This window comes from Tauraco erythrolophus, chromosome 20 (assembly GCF_009769465.1).
Source record: "Tauraco erythrolophus isolate bTauEry1 chromosome 20, bTauEry1.pri, whole genome shotgun sequence".
NCBI lineage: Eukaryota > Metazoa > Chordata > Aves > Musophagiformes > Musophagidae > Tauraco > Tauraco erythrolophus.
Window position 1 is genome coordinate 7,023,975 of NC_141484.1, and position 24,866 is coordinate 7,048,840.

At 54.8% G+C, this 24,866-nt stretch overlaps 3 protein-coding genes across 4 annotated transcripts in view; 1 reads left to right on the plus strand and 2 right to left on the minus strand.

The window, feature by feature from the left end:
- Positions 1-94: 94 nt before the first annotated feature.
- RSAD1 (radical S-adenosyl methionine domain containing 1) lies at positions 95-2,656 on the minus strand. The gene is made up of 9 exons (XM_086624325.1): positions 2,498-2,656; positions 1,843-1,976; positions 1,555-1,759; positions 1,116-1,481; positions 960-1,023; positions 721-868; positions 585-639; positions 396-499; positions 95-305 (listed from the first exon to the last, which is right to left on the minus strand). The coding sequence occupies exons 1-9, from the start codon at positions 2,654-2,656 to the stop codon at positions 95-97; spliced, it is 1,446 nt and encodes a 481-aa protein (XP_086480451.1).
- A 2,730-nt stretch (positions 2,657-5,386) lies between these two features.
- ACSF2 (acyl-CoA synthetase family member 2) overlaps positions 5,387-24,866 on the minus strand; it is a 38,095-nt gene continuing 18,615 nt past the window's right edge. For both annotated transcript variants that reach the window (XM_086623985.1, XM_086623984.1), the window contains exons 11-16: positions 7,986-8,093; positions 7,689-7,840; positions 7,195-7,336; positions 5,770-5,880; positions 5,527-5,595; positions 5,387-5,437 (exon numbers count right to left, since the gene is read on the minus strand). In XM_086623985.1, the coding sequence (XP_086480111.1) occupies positions 5,387-5,437; positions 5,527-5,595; positions 5,770-5,880; positions 7,195-7,336; positions 7,689-7,840; positions 7,986-8,093 (633 nt within the window). The remainder of the gene's footprint in view (positions 5,438-5,526; positions 5,596-5,769; positions 5,881-7,194; positions 7,337-7,688; positions 7,841-7,985; positions 8,094-24,866) is intronic.
- Positions 17,488-22,528, plus strand: CHAD (chondroadherin). Its single transcript, XM_009988363.2, has 3 exons — positions 17,488-18,363; positions 21,998-22,161; positions 22,387-22,528. Exons 1-3 carry the CDS (start codon positions 17,488-17,490, stop codon positions 22,526-22,528), a joined length of 1,182 nt encoding a protein of 393 aa, XP_009986665.2.

Genomic DNA, 24,866 nt, shown 5'->3' on the forward strand with positions numbered 1-24,866 from the left:
CAGTGCGGCAGAGGCGGCACCGGCGGGGAGCCGCTCCCGCCGCCGCGGCCCGCCCCGCGTCTCGCAGCCGGGACCCAGCACTCGCTTTTTATTGTCAACTGCCGCCGCTTACAACCTCCGCGAGACCGGCGCGCCCCGCGGCCTCGCCACCGGCCCCGTCCCCCGTCGGGCGCCTCCTCGGAGCCGCTGCCCGTCGGCGTTGTGCCGGGGCGGCTGGCGGAGCCCAGCGGCGCTGCAGCTGGCACAGCAGCTCGGGCAGCAGCGAGTCCAGCACGGCCAGGCCCGCCCACGTGCACCGCAAGCCGCTGGAGAAAGCAGAAAAAGCGAAAAAAAGTGAAAAAGCTCTGTGCAGTGTTCCTTCCCCCCCCCCCGGCCATGGCACCCCTGGGGCTCACCTGCGGTCCAGGACCAGCCAGCCCTGCTGCTGGAGATCCGCCGCCTCCCCCGGCACCCCGAACACGGCCTCCAGGCTGAGGTGGGGGGAGAAATGCCCCCAGCGCTGTGCGCCCAGGGCGGAGAGAGGGTCGTTAGGGGGGGGTTGTGAAGGGCAAGTCCATGCTGGGTCCCCCCACGTGGCTTCTCACCTCGTGTGTGACACCCTCGTCCGTGCGCAGCCCCAGGGTGAGCACCTCCTCCAGCCTGCGGGCACATGGAGAGCTGTGGGGCAGCACAGCAGGGGATGGGGCACAGGGAGAGGGGGGATGATACCCCTGTACTCACTGCTCCAGCGGGCTCAGCACCACTCGCCTCCTGGTGCCATGCCCCTGGCTCTGCACCTCCCGCATCCAGGCGTCGGGTTCCAGTGTCTGGACACGGGCCTCCCGGCTGTGGCTGCCCTCACCCCGTGGCACAAACCGCCCATGTGCCCCTGCAATGGGGGCAAGAGGGACATATTCGAGTTCAAGGGGCACACACAACCATGCACGATCCCCCGTCAGCCCCGCGCCACCCTGGCTTACCTGGCCCCACGCCGATGTACTGCTCAGCTCGCCAGTACGAGAGGTTGTGGGTGCTGAGGGCGCCCTGCAGGAGAGTGTTGCGTGGGGTGAGGGAGGGGCTGAGCCTATTGGGGGGGTGGCATGGCATGAAGGGGCACAGCACGGGGGACATCCCACCTTTCTTGCAAAATTGGAGACCTCATAGTGCCGGAAGCCTGCAGCCACCAGCATGGTGCGGGCAGCCTGGTACATGTCAGCCAGCAGGTCGTGGGTGGGCGTGGGCAGGGCTCCCCCCCAGACCTTTGCTGCCAGTGCTGTACCCCGCTCCAGCGTTAGCTGGTACAGGGAGATGTGGTCGTCACAGAGCCCCAGCGCCGCCTCCAGCCCCTGGGCCCAGGCGCCCCAGCTCTGCCCCGGCAGCCCGAAGAGGAGGTCAAGGGAGGTTCGGCCAGGGAAGAGCCGCCGCGCCGCCTCCACAGCCACCCGCGCCTCCGCCGCTGTGTGCTCCCGGCCCAGCAGCTGCAGCTCAGCATCGTCCAGTGACTGCAGAGGGAGCAAAGTAGCAGCGGGGGGCATGGGGGCTGCAGGGGACGGGACGAGGGACAGCCCCTCTCACCTGGACACCGATGGAGAGGCGGTTGATGCCAGCCGCCCTGAAGCCGGCGAGGCGCGGTGTGCCAGCAGAGCTGGGGTTGGCCTCCAGCGTGACCTCGGCGCCATCGGGGAGGTGTGCAGCCCCCGCAACAGCCTCCAGCACCGCCGCGATGGTGCGGGGGCTGGCCAGGCTGGGGGTGCCCCCACCGAAGAAGACAGAGGTGATGCTGTAAGGCAGAGGGTGGGGAGGCTGCAAGTGGGTGAGAAGGGGACCCATGCCCTCCCCCGCTAAAACCCCCTGTGCACCCACCTCTGCACCTGGCTGAGGCGGAGCAGGGTACGTGTCTCCTGCACCAGGCAGGCACGCACAGCCGCCTCGTCCACCGCTGGCACCACGTACTTGTTGAAGTTGCAGTAGGAGCAGCGCTTGCGGCAGTAGGGCCACTGCGGGCATGGGGCACGGTCAGGGACGGCTGCACCCTCACCCCAGGCACCCCACTCTGGGGAGGGGGACAGCCCCAGCCCCATGCATGGGCCCCAGTGCTCCCCACCTGCCCCAGGGATACAAGGCGTGTGCCCCATGGGTGCCACCCTTCACGTGCACATCTTGGGGACCCCCTCGGCGCTCCCCACACAGGCATGGCAGGAAAACCCCACGTGTGCCCCTTGACAAATGCAAGGCTGGGATGTCCTCCACCATACGCAAGCTCCGGGGTCCTGCTTGCACCCACACGTGTGCAAGCCCCGAGGTCCCACTTTCACCCCTCTGTGTGTGCAAGTTGCAGGGTCCCACGTGTGCCCTCACGTGTGCAAGCCCCAAGTCCCACGTGCAGCCCCACGTGTGCAAGCCCGGAGTCCCCGTGCACCCCCCACGCGTGCAAGTGCCCGGGTCCCTCCCGCCACGTGTGCAAGCCCGGGATTCCCGTGCACCCCCCCACGCGTGCACCCCCGGGGTTCCCGCTCACGTGCACGTAGAGCGCGGCAGCGGCGGGGCCCGCCGGTTCCGGGACCGTTTCCGGGGCTGGTTCCGAGGCAGGAGCCGGTCCCGGACCCCGTCCCGCGCCGCCCCCGCCGAGCCGCCCCGCAGCGATCGCCGCCGCCGGCCGCCACCCCCGCACCGCCATCGGGCCCCGCGGGCTGCGGCTCCGCCCCGAGGCGGGCACCGAGCCTCGGCCGCCGCCCCGTGACCCCCGCGGGTACGGGGCTGCCGGGGAGGCGAAGGGAGAGGGAGGGCAGAGCCCTTCCATCCAGAGGCGCTGTGCGGGGCATGCCGGGGCCGATGTCCTCCTCCGATGGTGTCCCGGGCACACGGTCCCGACCAGGCTCGGGCATCCCCGGGACCTGCCCCCGCATCCGCTTAGCCCGGTTGCCTCCCCGGGGCTGGAGGAGGTTTTTCCAGTTCAGGGGCTGGTGAGTGTTTCTGAGGGGACAGCCGTGGCGAGTCTCCGTGCAGGGTTGTGCAAACCCAGCGCTGACAGACGTTATTTTGTCTTCATTTGTGCTATTAATAGCCGTGGAGAAGTGAGAAATGCCTATGACAAAGGCCACGGCCACAGATTCCTGTTTCTGTGCCAGGAGTGGGTAGTTTGGAATAACCCACCCCTGACGTAACCCTCTTTTCTCGGGAAGAGCCCCCGGCTGCCGGGAGTTTCCGAGCTGGCAGCGAGTGCTATAAGAGCAAGACACGGGTACTGGGAAGGGCAGAAGCCCCAGAGCCCGTCTGCAGCCCCGCGCACTGAGCCAACGCTGCCAGCCATGGGCGTCCAACCTTCTCCTGTGAGTATTCACAGACAGGGCTGCGTCACAGGACATGGGGCAATGGCTCTAAACTGAAAGAGGGGAGATTTTGATTAGATCTAAGGAAGAAAGTTTTTTACATTGAGGGTGGTGAGGCACTGGAACAAGTTGTTCAGAGAAGCTGTGGCTGCCCCATCCCTGGAAGCATTCAAGGCCAGGTTGGATGAGGCTTTGAGCAACCTGGTCTAGGGGAAGGTGTCCCTGCCGATGGCAGGAGGGTTGGAACTGGATGATCTTGAAGGTCCCTTCCAAATCAAACCATTCTATGATTCTACGATCATCCCGGGGGGCTGGGATGGCCATGGGACATCTCAGGAAGTGTCCTGGATGTGCCCTGGGGAAGGGGATGGGGATGGCAGGGAAAGCTTCCCAGGCACCCAGACTCTACTGGAGCTCAGACCCATGGACAGTGCAGCACAGCAGAGCTGTGGAGAGCAGGGAACGGGCGATGGGGGCCTGTGTCCCCGTGTGCTGGCTGTGACCGGTGCTCGCTGTGTTTCTCAGCAGTGTGTCTACCTGCGCAAGCCACGTCTGACTTCATTCTCATCTCTTCTCAGCGAATTCCCAACGATGGTGAGTACACGGGGCGCTTCTGGGTCTGCACAAAGGGTGGGGTTATCAGACAGAAACCAGAGGAGAAGCTCCTCTCACTGCAAGCCTGTCCCACACCTGGGTTAATGCTGCGGGAAGCAAAGGAAGGTAAAAAGTCCTTCCCTAGACATCAGACCTAGAGGTCCACTACGTCCCCAAGGTCACTGGCTGCAGTTGCTGTAATGCAAGTAACGGTTCCTCTTCTGGGAAGGAAAGTTTCTAAGGGTCCTAAAACCAGGGCGGGGAGGAGATCTGAGATTTTCCTTGCACACATCCCACTTACTCCAGGGTGGGCAGAGGTGAAGCCAGTGAAACACGCTGGCACCAGCCCCACAAACACTTTAGGAATGGTGGAGGAACTTGGCTGGAGAGACACTGTACAGAAAGGGTCTGACACGAACCATCCCGTTTGATTTTCTTTCAGAAAGCAGACACGAACAGTGGGCTCGTTGTCCACTGGGTCTGCTTCCATGGGTAGAGCCCACAGTCCAGCTGAGAGATTCAGGATCAATACCTCGCTGATGCTTCACCTCTCTCCATGTTGCACCATTTCCCTCCATCCACTGGAGAAAGCCCCAGCGCGGAGGTGGAGGCGCAGCCAGTAGCTCTGCTGGGGAAAGACGAAGGAGAGGAGACAGCTGGGAGGTTGGAGTGAGTCGGCAGCAATGTTAACTGCTTCTCAGCTGGGCTGGGACACTTCTGCTGGGAGGGAAGAGGAGCTCTGCTCTTCCACTTTCCAGCGTAGTGTTTCATGGTTGGGAGGTACCAAATAACTCCCGTAAAACACTGTCCCAGGCATGCTCTGCTTCACACTGCCGAGGGGACAGGATCTTTGGTATTTCTGCAAAATCCTTACTGTCTTTTAAATAAACAATGCCAAGTCTACCTTGGAGTAGTTTCTTTGGGTGTCAGAAGGCCCAGGGGAGGCGTGGGAAGAGGGTGAGCTTTTCCAGCTAGTTTTGGGGAGCCCCTTCCCATGCAAAGTCTCATTCTCTAAAGCCCCTGCCCGTCATTTCCAGCTCATCAGCTGTGTTACATGACCTAGGAGTCTCAGCAACACCCAGGCAGAGAAGGCATTCACCTACCTCGGGAGCCAGACCAGGCTGTTAAGACTTAAAATACCAGTAAAATATCTCCCAGCATCTGTTCAGGCCTGCAAAGTTCTCTGAAACAGCTGCAGCCAAACTGCTCAGAGACGCAAAGTTTTAAAACCTTCATAAGGTCTTTCAGTAACAGGAGAGCACTCCAGAAATAGGCATCCCTCCCTCACACGGCAGTATTTCTGTTGGAAAAGAAACAAACCCAACTGGGAAAAAAGGGTGCTCTGTTTTATTCACCGAAAGTGCCATCGGCCCGGTGTCGAGGAGAGAAGGTCACTGCGTAGCCCAAGGCACAGGTGAAAAGGAGACACAAAGCTGGCTGAAGCGGAGCTGATTTATCCCTTTTTTTACGCCGCCTTCCCAAGCTCAGAGCTGAAGGTGCTTCTCCATCTGCTCCTTCAACTTGTATTTCTGAACCTGGAACAGAGTGCAGAGAGGAGGAGAGGCTCGGACAGGAGATGGGACAGAATGCCAGAGCTCCTGCCCTGCCCCAGCCCCGCTCTTACCTTCCCCGAGACGGTGAGCGGGTACTGACCCACAAACACAACGTACCGCGGGATCTTGAAATGGGAGATCTGGAGGGAGAAAATCAACCACTACACAACCTGCCGGGAACAGCGTGTCCTGCCCAGCTGGAACTACCTGAGCCAGGGCTGGATCCCCACTAAACCCCTGCACGTTCATCTGCAAATCCCCAGCAGCTGCTGGGTATGCTGGTCCGGTGGGGAGCGGAGGACTGGGAGACCCACCTTCCCTTTGCAGAAAGCTTTAATCTCTTCCTCACTGCAGTCCTGCCCAGCCCTCACTCGGATGCAGGCGCAGATCTCTTCTCCCATCCGGGAATCCTTCACACCAACCACCTGGGTGGGACAGAAGGACGGCGTGACCCCTGGGGACATCCCTCTCCTCCCGCAGGGTACATGTGCTGGAAAAATGGCACAAGCTCTGACCCATATTACGGGGTGCTGGAGTCGTGGTGTGGGGCTGTATAAAGGCAGTGTGAGCCACCTGACCATCCCACCACTACTTTCCACACAACATCGAGCTCTCCTGGAAGGACTTCCCAACATTTTGCCAGGGAAAAGGTGGCAGAGAAAGCTGGGCACCTGGATGCCAGCACCTTCCTTTGGTTTTGCGAAGTCACTGGAGCGAGGGCTGAGTCAGACCAACCAGGCATCAGCTCATTGCGGGTGCAACGTGGACCTGTTGTCCCTCTGCATGCCTCCGCTTCCCCAAAACACAGGGCAACAGGTTTCACAACCAATGAGGAGGCTGCTACAAGTGATTTGGGATGTCCAGATGGAATGGCAGGAGAGGGGTGAAGTCAAATTAAAGGATTATTTGAAACCCTCATAATGGCAGATCTTAGTGGACCACTGCCTGTGGCACCAGGAGATGGGCTTCCCAAGCCTGATCTCTCCCTAGAGTTTGCTCATGTTATTTCCTAGGAGTCCTACTGTCACTGCCTGCCTTGAACCGGTATTTCGGAATCCTGGAGACACGTCGATCCTTTTGAGTCCAGAGCAGTGACATAAAGCCCTAGAAACTACATAAACAGGGCTGGTTTGCAACCCATCTGCATGGGGACTGTTCCAAGGAGAGATGCTAGCCTGGCACAGGCACAACTCTGACTAAATAACCGGTTTATTTATGGGGAAACTTATCTGGCACAAAACCTGAAGGAGAACAATCCCAGCAGACTGGGAGCAGCTGCTCAACGCTGCAAATCATCGTGGTCTTGCGAAGGGGTGAAACTAAGTCTCGCCCCTCATCTCCAGGGACTCGTTGGAGGAGTCTTTTTGGATTTAGGAGTTCAGTAATTAATTATCAGTTAAAACCATCCTTCCAGATTTCTTTCCAAGTGAGGAATTCAGAGGGAGCTATGAAAGTGGACAGGCAGTTTAAAAACTGAAGAAGGACAGTTACTACTTTGCAGACGTGAAGCTGGTGCACGAGGGCATTGCCTGAATCAATGTGCCCCATGCCAGGAGCTCTGCCTGCCCCTTCCCTGCCAGGACTCACTCCCTCCTGCTCGCAAACCAATATTACACAAAAGGAGACACTGAAGACTTGGGAAGACAACCAGGTCCTATGCAGCAGTCCCAGCACTTGTGTACAGGTTTCCCATCGCAGGGACCATTGCTACTTACCCACCCCACCTCCCACCCGCTCACCTGGACCTCCTCAACCTTGGGATGGGTGTGGAGAAACTGCTCAAGTTCTACTGGGTAGATGTTCTCTCCTCCCCGAATAATCATGTCCTTGCAACGGCCTATAATTTTGCAGTAGCCATGCTCGTCCAGGCTCGCGATGTCCCTGCAACGACAACGCGCTCCAAGTCCTGTCCCAGCTGGCTGGAAGAATGGTCGATGCTCCCACCCAGCCTGGTCTGCAGGCCGGGTTAAGGTGTCCAGAGGGTAAGGGTGGAGATGCCACCTGAGATCGAAGAGCTCCTGCTACAGCCAGACATTGCCACCCAAACATCAGGGCTTGGGGGAAGCGATACCTGCCCTTGCAGTGTACCCCCACTGCTCTTCCATTGCACCAGTAGCCAAGTGACCACCCCCATCGCCAGGGACGCGTGGCACCGAGGGCTCTGTGCTAAAAGCTGTTCTGAAGTTTCATGGAGAGATCAGGTGAGGAGGAGCAGGGCTGTTTCCAGACTCACCCCGTCTTGTACCACCGCTCAGCAGTGACCACTTCGCTTGTCTTGGCGGGGTCGTCCCAGTAGCCCAGCATGACGCAGTAGCCACGGATCTGAAGCTCTCCAGGAGTGTTCAGAGGCACAGACTTCCCTGTTTCTGGATCCTCAATTTTTGCCTGCGATTCAAGAGAAGAAAGGCTTCAGAGGGAATGTCTGAGCCAAACATAATGGCATGCCCCAACTCCAGCACCAGACAGGGAGGACGGGCCGAGGTCTGCTGCAGGCAGAGGACCTGGAGCAGGTGGGGAGGGTCATGGTCACCTCTGTGTGGGGAAAGATGCATCCCACTGTCTCGGTTTTCCTATCAATGCTGTCATTGGGGAATCCCATGAAGGTGACAGGGCTGTTTTCTGTGGTCCCATAGGCAACCTGCAAACACAAGAGGAGAAACGTGCCTCAAGGCAAAAGGGGATGGCGCAGCTCCAGGCACAGGGAAGATGAAGCTAGTGATGTCCAGAGTTGTGGCTGTCCCATCCCTGGAAGTGTTCAAGGCCAGGTTGGATGAGGCTTTGGGCAACCTGGTCTAGTGGAAGGTGTCCCTGCCCATGGCAGGGGGGTTGGAACTAGATGATCTCGAAGGTCCCTTCCAACTCAAACCATTCTATGATTCAATGATTCTGTGATGAGCACAGGAGAGATTGGGGTGGGAGGAGGATATTCTCACAAGTCACTCAGGTCACAGGCAGGCACTGCCCTCCTGGCCCATGGATGGGCTCTCCAGGTACTCCTGCCAGAGAGCGCTGGAGAGACAGGAGCTAAAGCAGCCCTGCACCTGTCTGCCACAGCCTTCCTTGCTGCACTCCAGACCCCCTCCACCCACGACACTCTGGGTGTCATGTAGTTTTGACACCCCAGCTACTTTTCTTGGAGGATCCCTGGGTTTACTCTCCTCTTTTTTAACCTATGTCTCTCCAAGCCCTGTCCTGTTGACTCCCTACCATCTCTGCCAGACGCTGATCTTGCCTTAGTGCCCTTGCAGCCACCTACTCAAGGTGCTGAGTTCATCTTCAACAGCTCAGGGCACATCGGGCATCGCTTTGGAAAAATCCTGGAGCCAGCAGCGGGCTCCTGTGGGAGTCCACATGTCCCACAGCATGGCTGCTTGCTCCAGATCCTTTTGTGCAGACATCAGCTCCCGTGACCCTCCTAAAGGCATCACGAGGCTGCACAACTCACGGTGCAGCTGCACTTACACACCGAAAGCCTCGCAGCAGGACAAAAGCTTCTCGCCGCTAAGCCTCCCTCCCCGCTAATCCCAATGGCAGGCTCTGAGTCACCTCAGCTGAAGGTCACTTCTCCTTGGAGGAAAATTCCAGCTCTTTATGCCCAACTCAGTGACCCGCCAAGACAGCAGGAGCTGGGCAGGAGGTGCTTGGGGCAGCTCTGGGCTGCACCGACAGCACCATCACTGGAATTGCTGTTTCACCTCCAGCTCCCAGGAGCTGTGTTTCAGTGGTGGGACATGCTGGATCACTGCTCTGGTCTCTCTAACCCGCTCAGCATGTTGCGTGTCATCAAGCAAGATTTATCTTCCACCCACAAATGCCACCGGTGGCTGCTTTGCTGGCAGAGCACGGCCGGGAAAGGGCCGAGGCAGTGTGCTCCTTTCTCTTCCAGCTCTCCAAAGGCTGACAGGTAAGCCCTGACCCACTGAATCGCAACATGGCCCAACCATCTTCCTACAGCCTCGGCGCTCAGCTCTGGGTCGTGCCTTTAGAGCAAATGGCTGCAAGGACATGTCTGCACGGCCAGGGCTTCTGCACCACGCTTGCTAAACTCCAGGCACTGCGCCCAAAGTTAACGAGGGACTTCGCAAAGGACTGCTATGAGGCATCCTGAAAAAACACGCATATATCCTGAACGAGCTATACGTAATGCTGATGGGAGCACTCGGAGCTTCCTGCTGCTCAGGGCTGCTGCAGGATCTCACGTTGGGCACAGTCTGTCGTAGTGGCTGATGCTCTTGTTTGACTACACCAGGGTCAGCGTGGGTCCGAGCTGGAGATGTGCAGGAGCCTCCTCTCAGCCAGGAATCTGGAGAAGATCGTCTCCAGGATGCTGCAGGGACCATCTGGTGCAAACTGCTCTGCTAGGAGCCTGACAACCCACCGGCACCGACTGTAAATAGGCTTCTCCTACCAGACGCAAGGAGAGCTTCCCAGCCGGGGTGGAAACCTACAGCGACTAATGCTCAGACAGGATTTCTCTCCCACCCACTAATACAAGTCTTGTGGCTGGATCAAATGACTGACGAGACGCAAATCCAAGATCTTAAACACTTATTAAAAAATCCCAGCGCCTTTGTTTTTTTTCTTTTACTCCGCTGGAGGAATTGCAATGTCGGTCCCAGGATCCCAGCCAAGCCCTGAGTCAACCCTTTCTGCCTCTCCGGGTCGCTCCAGCAGTTTAATTGGACACAGCAGCAGGCAGCTCCCTGGCAGGATGATGCTGCGGGTGCCGTGGCTCACCAGGCTCCTCTAGATGCCTGGCAGTGTGCCGGGTACCCCGAGCACCGGCTGTCCCTGCCTTGGCCGGCGGCTTGTCCCCATAAACACCCTCACCCCCTCAGGAACGGGCGTCCCGACTCGGCCCAGAGAGCAACGTGGGTCTGAACCTCCAGCCTTCGGTCTGCTGCCCGACAATTGCCTTCCCCTGCCAGCCTGCCCACACCAGCCCCACGCTCCGCAGTCAGGCACCGCAATGTTGCTCATGGCCTTCCCAAGGTAGCATTTCTCTCTTGGGATAGTATTTTCTCCACCTGTATGCTCAGGACTGAGGCAGTGGCTGGATCAAGCCCTTGTGCCAGCATTATGGTTCTTCCTGACCCTTGTCTGATGCACGGAGCATCCTCCAACGGCTCATCTCCCAACAGCTCATCCCCCAACGGCTCATCATCTCAGCCCCAGCCACGGCTTGCGATGCACGAGGTGAAACAATGCTTCGACAAAACCCCATATACCAATTTAAGCTTGGAGCTATCCACAAAGATTCATAGCTTTCAAGCCCCAAAGGGACACTTAGCATCATCTGGCTTTGTCGTCTGGTGTAATTCGGTCCAGAAAACCTCACCCAATAATTTCTGCATCAGCTCCATAATTTCCGCTGGAGCTGGATCTTGTGTCAAAGCAAATTTTTCAGAGGCGAGGAGTCCAGTTCAGACCTTTGGCTTTGCGAGGAGCTACAGGAGTACAGAATATAATTGACTGTAAAGGCTTTTTTACTGTGAGGACCACAAGTGACCCCTCAATGCCCAGCACACAGATCAGTCCTGTCTTCAGCAATGACAAGGACAGCTCCGAAACAAACTGCCGCCTAACTTACTGCTACTGACAAGAGATTCATTCTTTGCGAATCCTAAACCTCTGTCTAAACTGGGAATAAAAAGAACATCTTAGCGGGAGTGTGTTTTTTAAAGCACATTTCAGAAACATTTCCTGCTAGTGCTGTTTAAACACTGGCCACTGCAGAACGGGCAAAACAGCCTGAAGAAGGAAGCGTCTAAAAATTAAAAATAAAGTAAAAACAATCAGACTCCAGTCTCTTTAGTAAACATTTGGGAGGCAGACTGGTGGGGAGAGCAGGGACTCTGAAGCCCCTGGATTTTTCCCAACCCTGCCGCTTATTTACTGCCTAACTTGGAACGAGTCACGTCAGCTCTCTGCTCCTCGGTTTTCCCCAGCGTTCAGCAGCCACGAGAACACCCACTTCCCTCCCTGCTCAACTGCTGCTGAAAGGCCGCGATGAAAAGGCTGATTTCGGTACCAGCAGTACCCTAAGTGGGGTTACGCTGGTTGGGACTGGAGAAGAAGGTCGAGGCTGCCGGAGGGCATGAGGTCCTTGAAGGAAATCCTCCCCAGGATCTGAAGGATGCTCAGGGAGGATCTTCACACCCCTCATCACCACCCTCTGGTTATGCCACGCTGGAGGATGATGGCAGGGCTTGAACCACCAAAACTAAAACCTACAGAAATTGAGCTTCACTGAAGACAATATTGGCCTCGGAAAAAAGAAGCAAATTGACCGTGAAATAACAGGGATTTCAGACTTCAAAGAGGGTGTAATGAACAACAGAAAGCAGACTGGCAACCCGAGAGGTGGCTACGGGACCTCCAAGAGGCCCTTTGACCCCCTCTCAGTGTAACAAGCTGGATGGATCTAATTATCCCTAAACCCGTGCTGAGCATGTTGTCTGTCTCAGATATCTCCATAGCCACCCCTAGCCCTTCACTTCACATCCAGCTCCAAAGCGTTCTCAACTGAGCAACAATCATCCCTCACTCAGCTGCCCACTACTGAGATCACCCTGAACATTGCTGTCCTCTGGGGACACGTCTTCTCGCTTTGGAGCTGTCCCGCTATCCCAAATTGTATTGGAATATTCCTGAACCTTTCAGGTCAACTTTGCTGTGGCAAAAAACAACTTCTGATCACGTCCAGCCTATGTCACACCGAGATTTCGTTTCCTTCCCAGCAACAGAACCATCTTTGTGTCAGAAGCATCAGGATGCAAACAAGCAGGTCTTGTAGGACAAACCTCCAAGGGTGGCCACCCTGTTGGCACTTCTTCCCACCCAAAGAGCTGCCAGACAATCCCAGTTTGGACGGGGCTTAAAAACGTTCCCAAAAATATCAGGTGCCCAAAGCACTGTCTTTGTGTCGAGCACGCAATGGCTTCGCCCCAGGAGGAGACCGCTACAAAAATGGCAACCCAGCTTGCCCAGACCAGAAGACTGCCGCTGAAAATTAACCTCCTGTTGTCGTACAGTCAGGACAAACTGCTCCTCGCGGTCTGGAGTTAAAGCTGCCTCTCTTCTTTCCAGGCTGAGCAGAAGTCTTGAGGCTTGCAAGTCTCTCCCCAGTCCTGCCAGCGTGTCAGAAGCATTGCCCGGTGGCAACCAGCAAAGGCATGTGCAGCTACTTACTGGTTTATCCACGGCTTGATAAAAGGTCTTTGCTATGTCATTTTCTTCATCCTCCCTGCTGCTGGGTGCCAATGCATTTAGAAAAAGGGGAATTAAAAGAAAAAAGTGAGAGGAAACGCATAGAAACAGAGTCTTGCAAGGGTGGAGAACCACTGGTTTGGGGCTACCTGAATGCTCGGAACTGCTGGAGAAGGAAACTCAGCAAAAACGGAAGGGCAAAGGTAAGATCCCCATGGATTTGGAGAGCTCAGCTCCCACCCAAGACACGGCTAGAAGTCCAGGATCTTGTTGCTTCCACGCTGCATTTTAAGAGTTCTCACAACATGTTTCCATAGCTTCTGCAGCTACTGAAACCACCTACTCATCAGGTCCTCTCCAAAAACGAGGTGGGATGGGACAGGGAGATCTCGCTTTGGCCAAGGAAGGACATTGTCACGCAGTGGAGCCAATTCTCCATTTTGAGAACAGGGGGGACTCACAGCTGGGGAGCATTTGGAAAGTTCAGAGTCTTGCATGGATCGGGTGTGCTCTGCAAGGGAAGAAAGCTCCACTCTTCCTCAGAGCCTGCGAGAGCTGCAGAGAGGACAGCAGCTCCAGATGCCCAGTGCCTTGCAGGGTGGACGTGGCAGGGCTGGGGAGAGGCAGCAAGGGCTGGGTGAGCTTCACAGGAAAGGCCAAGAGCATCATGTAGCAGCTGCTGGGATCAGACAGAGGGAAGGGTGGGTGGACAACAACGTGGAGCCAAGCTGGCAGCATGCCAATGGGCAGAGTTCATGCTATAGTGGAAGAAAACCATCAGAAGGAAGGAGGTGCACCCACCACCACCTCCTCCAGCTCCACAAGCAGCCTGGGCCCCACCACCACAGTGAAGGGCACCCTCCAAGCACGTAAAACAGACACAGTAACTCAGGTCTGAACTCAGAGCCCTGGATGCCACTGTCGCCAGTGGGATACTTACACTTCTCAGGTACTGCCTGGGAGAAAGGGGATCCTGGAGACCCTCTGGGGCTCCCCATGCCCCCCCACCAGGGCTCCTCAAACACTGCCTGGAGGGTGCTCTGTGCTCAGGACAACTGCCCTGAGACACTGCAGAGCTTGCACCTTGTCCCACCCTACTCCTGCCCCAGCACCCGGTGCCAGGCAGGACCTCAGCTCTGCAAGGGCTGGTGCTGTGCGGGCTGTAGATGGGGGACAGCAGGTGCACCCCAGGGCACCCCCCAACCTGCCCGAGCCCTCCCCTCCAGCCTAGACCCCAAGGCCAACTCCACTGGTGCCACTTCAAGAAGGTGATTGCTGTGTGCACTGACATACAAAACCAGATCTGGGTCCCCTTAAAAGCTATAGAATCAGGTTTAAGTGAGCAATGGAATATTTTAACACAGGGTACCACACGTGCGGCTGTCTTCATACGCCAGAAACATCAATACTAACAAAAATAAAGATTAAGCATGGAAAAGACCATCTCCAACGTTGCATCAAAACAGCTCTGACCTGCAGCACCAAAGAAACACCCCAAATCTATATTTATACTGTTTCAAAAACTGTATTTATTTGCTTAGCCCACAACGCCTCCAAGGAGGAGAGGAGGGGAGCCCAGCATCTGCGAATTACCAGGCAGCAGGAATGTTTGCAGAACTGTTAATCAATTAAGAACGAGGGGATGGCAGGATAATCCTGCCTCTTCTGCCATGTCCCGGCAGCCCCGGTCCCAAGGGACCTGAGAGGCAGGGGGCTGGATGAGACCCAGCTCCCTGCGGTATCCCACCGTGGCAGAGGGGACACCGACACTGCTGCCATTGTCACCGCCAGACTGCGAGCCACCCACGAGCGGGACCCGGGCGAGCTTTTGAGGATCGCTGGCCTGTCGAAGGCTGCAAAACCCAGTGTGGGAAGACCAGACCTCGTCAGTGAGCAGCTCGGAAAGCAAACAGCCAGGAGCCCCGGGGCGAGGTGCCAGCTGTGGCAGATGCCAAAGGCTCCCACCACAGGAATGTGCTCACCGAGGGACAGAAATCAAAAAACATTAGGGGAAAAAACTTCCTTTTATTCAACATCTGTGCCCGGAGAAACAGAGCTGAGAAGCAGACGCCTTTCCCCAGCCACCCCACTGTGGGACCAAAAATAACCTGGCATTCACCTAACCTCCGCTGCGGGCACCAGGCTGGCGGGGAGCCCTTGGGGTGGGGACAGCTGCCCACCTTGTGCCAGTGTCGTGGAGCTACATCACGGCATCTTCACGAGGGAGCTACGGGTCTTATTGTGTCCACAGCCACAGCACGCGCATCTCCGCAGGGACAGAGCGTCCCTGTCCCCCAAAATCTGCAGTCTCAGCCAGCAAACAGATAAAAGGTGGGAGAAAGGGAAATTTATCCTCAGAGGAAGAAAGAGGAGAAGATGGTTTGAGGTTTGGGCAGTTTAACCTCTGAAAAAGGTCTTGTTCCAGAAATACACGTGGGAGGGATGTATTTATGGATGGAGTTTGCAAGGCACTCACCAGCTTTTTGCTCCGCTCTGACCCACGCTGGCAGAAATCTCTGCAGAAGCGGTAAGCTGTTAGCTGGTGTTTTTCACAAGGGGATGGGAAAACCGAGTATCGGACACCAGCTGTGCTTGGGGAAGGAGCACAGGTAGCTGCCTTGCTGCAGCATCCAGCAGAAACAGGCTGGATTTATAATCTCACCTATCAGTTGCTCTTGTGCAGTGTAGCTGGTACGTAACTGCAGGAATTGTTCATCAAATGATTAAAAGTAAGAGTGAAGTGGTTGAATCTGCTCAGAGGAAAAAAAAAAAATCAACCAGTGGATAGAAGATAATGCTTCAGAGGTGAATTTTTTTCTTTTCTGATCATTCACCCAGCAGCTTATCTGGGCTTTATGAGCAGCACACACTTAAGGGGCAATCTCGGTCCTGATCAACCCAGAGAGGCAAAGGAGAGCATGGCAAGTTCTTCTGTCTACCTCCTCTTTCGCTGTCTCAAAGGTCCTGACCAAGACACTCAAAGAGCTACTCCAGAGATCAAAGCACGTGCACGACCATCGCAGTGCCTGCTGAATCAGTCATAAACAAAACTACCATGGTTTTGATCAAGGAGTTTTAAATCCTGCAGTGACTACGGCAGTGAGCGCTGCAGCAGGTCCCTGCGGCAGGAGCCTGGAGCTTCTCCGGTCAGAGCATCTCTCCGGAGATGGGGCAGGAGGCCCCAGCTACTCAACGGCAGGACCTTGCACCCCAGGGCTGACAAACCTCGGGGGCCTGACATGGCCTGGTTTGCACCGAGGTCCCACATTCTGTCATCCTTTGGCCAACCTCATCTGCCCCACGGGCTCACCAGAACCTACGTTCACACCCCAGAAGCCCCTTTTCTGCCTCAAATCAGTCATGCGACCAAAACACCGTCTGGACCGACGGCTGCCGCACAGTGCGCGGGCTGCCAGGCGGCTTTGCATAACTGGCGCTGGCGAATTCCTCGTTGCAACAATGGAAAAACCCAGAAATCTGGGTGAATAAGCCGGTCTGTGTCCTAAGTCAGCCCTTGGATTTCCTCCCTTTCTCGAGCCTGTCTCGCCTCTGCAAAAGCTCCGCCGGGGCTCTGCAGCCAGCCCCGGGAGCAGAAACCTCAACAAGCTCACAGTTATGCGCTGGGCTCTCAGCTGTTTGCTGCAGCCAGGAACTGGCTGGAAATCAGTTCAAAATGTTCCACTTCCAAACCCCACCCCGCAACCCCTGGATCTCTCTCTCCGCACTCACAGAAGCAGGCACTGGGGCTTTTAACCGCTTTGCTTTAGCCTTCTCTATCGGGAGGGCAAGGGACATCCCTGCCTTGTTAACGCCCCTCTGCAACTGCTGCCCCAAGACGGCAGCCAAGGCAGACCCTAGTCCCAGCTCCAGCAGTCGTCTCCCTGCTCTGCCACCTCGCCAGCCCTTTACCAATGCCCGCACCTTTCCCTGTCCACAGCTTCATCTCGAGAGCCGCAGGCACCACCATCCATCTCACCAGAGCCACGCACACAGCCGGGCACTGCTGCCATTGCTTCCCCGCAGCCTCTGCCACTGCCCCATCCCTTATGGAAGGCAACAGCCACCACTTCGCAGTGCCATGTGCTGAGAAAAAAAACCCTCACACAGGGCTCCTGACGATGACCATGGATGTGTTACACTCGACTGCTCACAGGAAAAGATGCAGCAGAAATTAAGAGCATCTTTGCTCTCCCTTTCTTGGCCAACTCCGAGGTGCAGTCTAGATCTGGAAGTCTTCAATGAAAATTTGGCATTGCAAGAGCAACGGCAACGCTGTTGGCCTTTGGCATGACCCCGCATCGCTCTCACCTTCTCCCATCCCTGCTCAGGCAAATCCCTTTGAAATGAGCAAGACGAGACCCCTCAAAAACAATCTTCTGTGGTAACAGGATGAGTTGCCTCTCCCGAAACCGGCTGAGGCTAAATACAGCCCAGGAGCCTGCAGGAAGCTTCAGCACGAGGTGGCTGCAGAGCACAGCGGTGCTCCCTGCTGTGCCCTCCAACCAAAACAGGTTGTTTTTCTCCACCACCAGTAGACCCAGGCCCTGCTCGGCTCAGCGGGGACCAGAGAGGTTCCCCACGGAGCCGCTCTGTGTTCGTTCTCCCTGACCATTTGCCTCCCTGTTGCACGGAGGGAAAACTCACCCTGCGCAGCGGCCACGGCAGCGGGGCCAGGCAGGGCCACGGACGCTCCTCTGCCTGGTGCCAAGGGGTTAAGCTCACAGTCAGTTCCCAAAGCCAGTTGCTTCCAACTGGCTGCTGCCTGCGGTTTGTGGGAAGGGATTTTGCTTTTTAATAACATTATAAATAGGGCTGTGTTCAGCATGCTGCAGTCCCAGTTACTCTCCCTCTCTCCCACCCATCTCCCTCCTCCTCCTCCTGCTGCTTCTCTTCCCATCACACTAATTCCAGATCTGACCATGAATCGGTCAGGCTTCTTCCTCAGCGTCCTCAGCCTACTGGCGTGTCTCGCCTCCATCGTGCAGGCATGTCCCCCGAGCTGCCACTGTCACGGCGGAGACCTGCAGCACGTCATCTGCGACAACGCGGGGCTGAAGAAGATCCCCAAGGTGCCAGAGCAAACGCGGCTTCTCAACCTGCAGAAGAACAACTTCCCCGTCCTGCCGACCAACGGCTTCCGTGATTTAAAAAAGCTGGTGTCCCTGCACCTCCAGAGCTCACGGATCAAGGAGATCTCAACCGGAGCCTTCCGGGGGCTCAAAAGCCTGGTCTACCTCTATCTCACTGACAACCAGATCAGTGTCATAAAGCCAGGAGCCTTCGATGACCTGTCTGAGCTCACCTACCTGTACCTGGACCAGAACAAGATCCCAGACCTACCCAAAGGGCTCCTCTCCCCTCTTGTCAACCTCTTCATCCTGCACTTAGGCAGCAATAAAATCCGGGAGTTGAAACCAGGGGTCTTCAACGGGGCTAAAGACCTGCGCTGGCTCTTCCTCTCTGACAACTCCCTCACCAACCTCCTGCCTGGGGCCACAGAGGATGTAGAGAACCTCGCTGTCCTCCACCTGGACAAGAACCAGCTGAGCAGCTATCCTGTGAGTGCAATGAGTAAGCTGAGAGTGCTGGAGGAACTGAAGCTTTCTCATAACCCAATTGAGGTCATCCCTGACAACGCCTTCCAGTCCTTCGGGCGATATCTGCAGACGCTCAACCTGGACAACATGAAACTGAAGAAGGTGAGTCCTTTCTCTTTCCATTTATTCCAGATAAGAAACGCAGGGCTTTTCCTTTACAAAGTCCTTGCTTTTCTGTCCCTCCCTTGCAGAGGAGAGGGGAGATGCAGGTCTCCAGGCTCTGCAGACAGCGAGGCAGTGGCCAGCTGATAACGCTCCTGACATGGCTCAAGCGAGGGATGGGAGAGAGCACTCCACCCTTCTGTTGAGTTATTTTATGCAAAACCAAATTATCTGGAGCTGATTAAACTCCCTGGAAAGGCAGCGCATTCCCTCCAAAGCTGGAGGTGACACCAGTCATTGAGAAAGGCATTTGGGGTGCTCCAGGACAATTAGCAACCTTCCATCATCCCAGACACGAGGCGTGGGATGAGAGGTGAGCATCTGCCTCGTACTCGAGGGACCGAAGGGCACTGCCACCTCGCAGAGCCAGACCGCTCTGCCTCCATCCTTCAGCCTCGGAACCTGCCGTAGGCTGGGAGGGGGAGACTCCTCGGGAGGGGCCGTGAACAGCAGCAGTTTCTGACCCACGCCTCGCAGACAGGTAGGCACACGGACCTTCACCTTCACCTCCCCCCCATGCCTTCCAACTTTACACGTTATAAAGAAAGGTTTGTTTATTGATGCTCTCTCGAAAGGAGCTCTCGCAGCATCTTACAAAGGAGCCCTGTTCCCACTGGAGGGGAGGAGGGACATTCAGGTATCCCAAATGGCAAAACAATCCCCCCTTCTTCTTCTGTGGGAAAGCATGATCCATAGGCAGGAGCATCACACTCAGGGAACAACTCGCACCAGGGCCTCTGCCATGTCAGGCAGTGTGAGAACAGAAGGAAGCAGAGTGCAGGAGCAGCAGCACCCTGCTGCAGCCCCACGTCCTGGGTGCACCCCACACGGCTGGAACAGGAGGGTGCTGCAGGTGGAGCAGAACGGTTCTCCCCGGGATGATGCTTTGCCAGGAAGCCTAAAGACGAAGGGCATCCAAGTAAGGTAGACTGGGATTTCATGGCAAAGAAAATGCATAGGAAGATGTGATGAAAAAGAATTTCTTAGCAACAAAGAGCAACTCAGAGGGCCTCACAGGGATGAGCGGATCACCGGAAAGCTACCAGGAATAGAGCACATCAGTGTTTTCAAGGGGATATGGCATGCCAAAACGCTCAAAAACTGGAATTACAGCTTGCCCAGGTGGAGAATGACACTACCAAAAACACTTCAGTAGCACCCAGTCAGTGTTTAAGCCCTTGTCTGCTCTCCAGGTTGGGAGTAAGCAAACTCAATGCTTGAAAACAATCTGCTGACTTCTCTAGGCAAGACCTTAGACACGCTGCCACAGCACTTTTGTAGACATAGTTTTAAGGCACCTTCATCGTGTGCAAGTAAAAAAATTACAGCTTAAATGTTGTACCAGCTGTAGAGACATCAGAGTCCCAAGTTGTATGTTGAAGAAATTAGACTAACCCACGATGCTGGGGTGCTCCAGGGAATTAAGTGTCTTTGAACTGGCCAAAAAGCAAGGGTTAACAATTCTAGCCAGCAAAACAGGCTTTCTTCTTTTCCGTGACCACCTGTGGACAGGACCTTTAAAGACTCTTCTGCAGCCAGATGCCTCATTTCCTCCCCGACAGCCCAGTACAACACCAATTTACAGGATCAGCACTAACAGGGGTGGCTTCTGCAGCTTTAGGGCTTGCATTCTTTTTCAGGAAAACAAAGCTCCCATCCCAGCTCAGAGTTTTCTCTTCAAATCCTCAAAGGCCTCGTATCCAAACAGCCCACGCATGAACTTTGCACTGCTAGGAGACATCTAAACGCAGAGGCCTCATGACCTAGGAAATCACCACCAAGTATTTCAAATGCCTCTGGCATCTTGACTGCAGCTCTTTCTCCTTCACAAAAACACTGTCCTTAGCTGTCCCCTGCACGGCTGCAAGATTTTTGAGCTGATCAAGTGTAACCCCCTTCCACACGGAGCTATCCCAGCCTACTTTGCACTTGAGCAGGACGAGGAGAGTCCTCAGGCTGCCCTGCAGCTCCAGCACAGAGCTCCCCTTCCCCACTAGCATTGCGGACCCGCACCACTCACCTGCTGGGCTGCATCCCACAGGCCATGACTCACCACCTACATCAACAAGAACCCAGGTAACGCAGATCCTGGAAGCTTTACACACACCCCTCTCTACGTATTTATTGCAAAATAAATGACAGCAGCAATCCTCCATCTAAACAAGGGGAAAATCACCGATTTCTTTACAAACGCATGCTCTGGCAGGCAACGGAGCAGCTGTTACCAGCAGATGTGAATTCTTCTCATGGGGCTGGGAGAGGAATGAGCAGCTGAGACAGTAGACCACTGTCCAAACCGGAACGTGGCCAGGCTACCGCCCCGTTGTGCGGTGTGCCAGCATCTCTCCAAGCAGCTTTGCTATCAACACAGTAAAACCTAGCAAGGTCAGCTTGGTTTTGGACCGCAGAGGCCAGCACCCCTGACTGTCCAACACCTACAGTACTCTGGGGGTCTCTTAGCTAAGTTCTAATCCTATCCAACATTGCTAGGTTTGGAAGATGACAAAAGTTCACAGCTTAAAATAGTGCACTTCCTCTGTCGAGCTTCTCAGCTTAGAGAGCCTGAACACATCCCGATGGTCCTGTCTGAATGCGAGCTTCTGGCCAGAAATGGGAGCACAGGTCCTTGACTGGGGGTGGTTCTGGTAGACCTAGCTAGACCTAGACCTAGGCCTTCTCTCCACGCTTTTGAGAAAGCTTTCCCCTGCTTTGAGAAGGGGGAGAAATGGTTTATCGTAGCCAAGAGGAGCTTTGTGCTTTGTCAATGACCCCCTCTCCAATTCATCACCACCAAGGAAGTTTGTGTGGAGGGGTTTGCTTTCAAGAAGAAACTTTTCAACCTGAGTAACCATGACCCGAGAAAAGCCAGAGATGAGACCTCAGGGAAGAGATAAGGGGGCTGCAGAGCCAGGTCTACAGCCTCTCTGCTCTCTTTCGCAGCTTTTTTAAGGGAGAGTCTCCCTTAAAGCGTGCCCGTTAATCAAGAAAAGACAAATCTTGCAGCATCCCTTGCAAACAACTCACTGGAAATGAGGGAAAAACAGAGGAGGCTGAGGTGCTGGAAACCTGCCTCTATTTCTACACTGCTCAGATGCCAAGTGTAACTTTCCACTCGGAGCCCCCGGGCACTGCCAAAGTCTACAGCCCCTTCAGACGCCACAAACACTCCCTCCTTCAGCCGTTCCAGGACAGGCAAAGCAAGAGGCACTGGGAGGATTTCCAGCCTTGGAAAGGAATACACCCAGAAAATATCTTCATTTAGAATGAAGAATTATGGCTCAAAAATAAAGAGGGCTGCCAGACTTCACTTTATTTAGGGATGTGGCTGCAAAGACAATCCCACATAGATTTGGGATGTAGCTCTCTTCAGGCAGGAGATGCCATCACCCATAAGCCCACCAGCCTGATGCCTCTCTTAGGTGTCCAGAGCTTCCAGCGAGCCAGGACCTCCCTCCACTGCTCTTTCTCTTGTTCTTTCCATGCTTATGCCACTAAAAGTCCTGGACAGAGGCACTGAGGTTTGAAGTTCCCTTCCCTAACTCAGTGTTCCTCACCAGAAACCTTTGTGCTTTAGTTTGCAGACAACGCGTTCACTGGCGTGACCATGCTGAAGACGGCTCACCTGGAGAACAACCGGCTCACCCAGCTGCCCCGCAACTTCCCCTTCGACAAAATGGAGACACTGACGCTCTCCCGAAACGCCTGGCACTGCAACTGCCAGCTGGCACATCTGCGCAAGTACGGCACCACGCGTCCCTTCCCTCTCCGCGCTCCCTGGGGTCTCCTTGGGGGTCCTCCAAGGGAGGTCCCCCCTGAGCTGTGCCAGGCAAGAGGAGGCTGCTGAAGGCTGCACACGTACTCAGGATTTCTCTCCCCAGCCTGCCCTCTCCATTCATGGTATGAGCGTTGCCCATGATGTGTACCTCTTGTAAACTCCTGGTCTTTTTCCTCCCCGTGTCCCAGGTGGCTGAAGGGCAATCGCACCCGCACCGAGGAGACCTGCTCTACGCCCGCGCAGTACCGGGGACAGTCCATCAGAGACACCCCGGCCCTCCGCACCTGCAAGCTCCCCACCAAGAGGTCCAAGAAAGGAAGCCGCCATTAAACACGTAAGATGGTTCATAGAGCCACTTCCTATCTGTAGCTTTTAATCCGACCTACAGCAAACCCTGATGGCACTGAAGGTACGGGGACTTCTGACTCTGACTTCAACAGCACCAGGGTTTGGCTCAAAACAGTCCATCCATTCACCCACTGACCCCTCCGCTCAAAGCTGCTCCAGCTCCTGGCAGTACTGGCCTCCGTGGGCTCCCAGATCAGAGAATCTGCCTGGAGCATCAGGGACGGAGTCAACCCTGTAAAACAAACACGGGGCTACAGACAGTCCTGGGGCAGCAAGTAAGGGTGAAACGTGTGATTACATGTCCAAACAAGGGTGGCCCACTCTTACCCTCAGCTGGGATCACACATGCTTTACTTGTCTAACAAACTGGAGATGCTCAGCCTTTTGCCCTAGCAAAAGTCCTCTAGGTCTGCTTTGAAATTCAGGGTAAGAGAGAGCTGGGAATTCTGGCTCCAGGCTGCCCAGCCCATATAAAAACAGACGTCTTCCATAAGGAGCAGTTGTCAGTCCAGCACCTGCCTTTCAGCAACTACAAATCCCATCCAAGACACTCAGGTATTTAAAAACAAGGGCTGATGCCTTCAAATGAGTGTCCCAGAAGAAAAAGGTTCGAGACAGCAAATATTCTTTGAATAATGTGTTCTGGGCCAGAAGGTGACTCAGAGACAGGGCTGACTTTCCCTTGAGCAATGAGCTTGCTGACATCTACCAACCCAAACACCAACTGTGAAAACCTACCACACAAACACCTTCCGCAACTGGAAACTTAAATTCAGAGCAGAGAGTAGCAGGAAACCCACAACTGTCATCTCTCCATCCCAAGCATTTTGCTTTTCCCCATCCCAGGGTTAGGCCTGGAGCTTGTATGGATTCTAAAGGAATTTGGATGAGCCTGTAAGTTTGTAAGTTCTTGGGAAAAGGACCTTTGCTCATTTGTTAAGGCCACTACACTGCGTGAACAAGGGTTGTCACTGTGGCCTATCATAGCAGAAAGGACGAGGCGAAGCCCAAAGCCCAGCTATGGCCATTTGGTCCCCGGTTCACTAAGGACATGCATAACAGGATGGAGAAAGTAAATTTATGACCAAAATGTCAGGGACGATGCCAGCTGTTCTGCACCTTCCTAAAGTGGTTATTTCTCTCGCAGTGCCAAAGGTTTTATGGATTAGAGATGGAAATACCAGTCATTCCATATAGGGCGGGTAAAGTTCCGCTCTAAAGACGGAAAAACTTCAGTTTCTAAACCACAATACTTAAATGTATTTTATTTACAAGTCTACCCTTAACCTTCCTCTCTCCCTGCCTGAACTCAATTCCAGTTCACTCCTCCATGATGAGAGGAAGAATATCACAACAGTAACACCTGTTTTTTCTATAGCACCTTCCATCCAGCTCTCTCAAACAGGTTTACAAGTGTTAATGAAATAGAAGACATTCATTCCAGTCTTGCAGAAGACAAAGCTCAGTACCATGAGGTGTGAGTGCCAAAATGCAGGCACACAAACCCACTCCAGTGCGGTGAGCATGATTTTAAGGAACACAAAGTACCTCTGGAGAGCCAGGCAGCTTTCTCAGCTGTCAGCTATGAGGGTCTGTATTTCAGGGATGACCAGTGACTTGGGTCACTGACCACATTTCAGACAAAAGGCTGCTTGGGACCTTCTAAAAATCTGGATTTTCAGAACCAGGGCACCAAAATAATTCACTACTCTTGAAAATTTCACTCTTGGGTTTCTTCCTACACGAAGGAAGTGCTCACTGACTATCAACACTTCGGGTAAAATACTCGAGAGTCACATAGTGAGTTGGCAGAAGAGGTCAGAGACAGGACTAACCCATCTCCTCTACTGTGGGAATTCAAAACGGCTCCTTCACTCCTAACTCTTCCCTTTCAAGTGTGGGCTTCATTCACTCAGTATCAGTATGCTCAGTAGCATAAAAATAAGCAGGCAAATGCTAGAAGTTTACTGATCTGCTTGAAAAATCCCCTTAAACATGCAGACTTCTCTTTTTTTTTCCTGTAGCAGGCCCCGGTATGGCCTGTCCTGGTGACCGGTCACTTCAACCATTCGAAAACTACTGACTTCCGAGTCCTTCCTTAAGCTTCTCCTACCTGTCAGGAAACATTTCTGATATATCCGATCACCTCCAGCCTCCTCTGAATCCTCGCTTCTCTGCTGATCGCAGGATGGAATCCACCTTTCCAACCTTTTCCGACATCTATGTATTGTAAAAGAGGCATTTTTAAAAACTAAACTATGCATGCCCGTACTAAGACAAGCTAACCTAGATCCTGCCGGTAAAACACAGTCATCTTTCC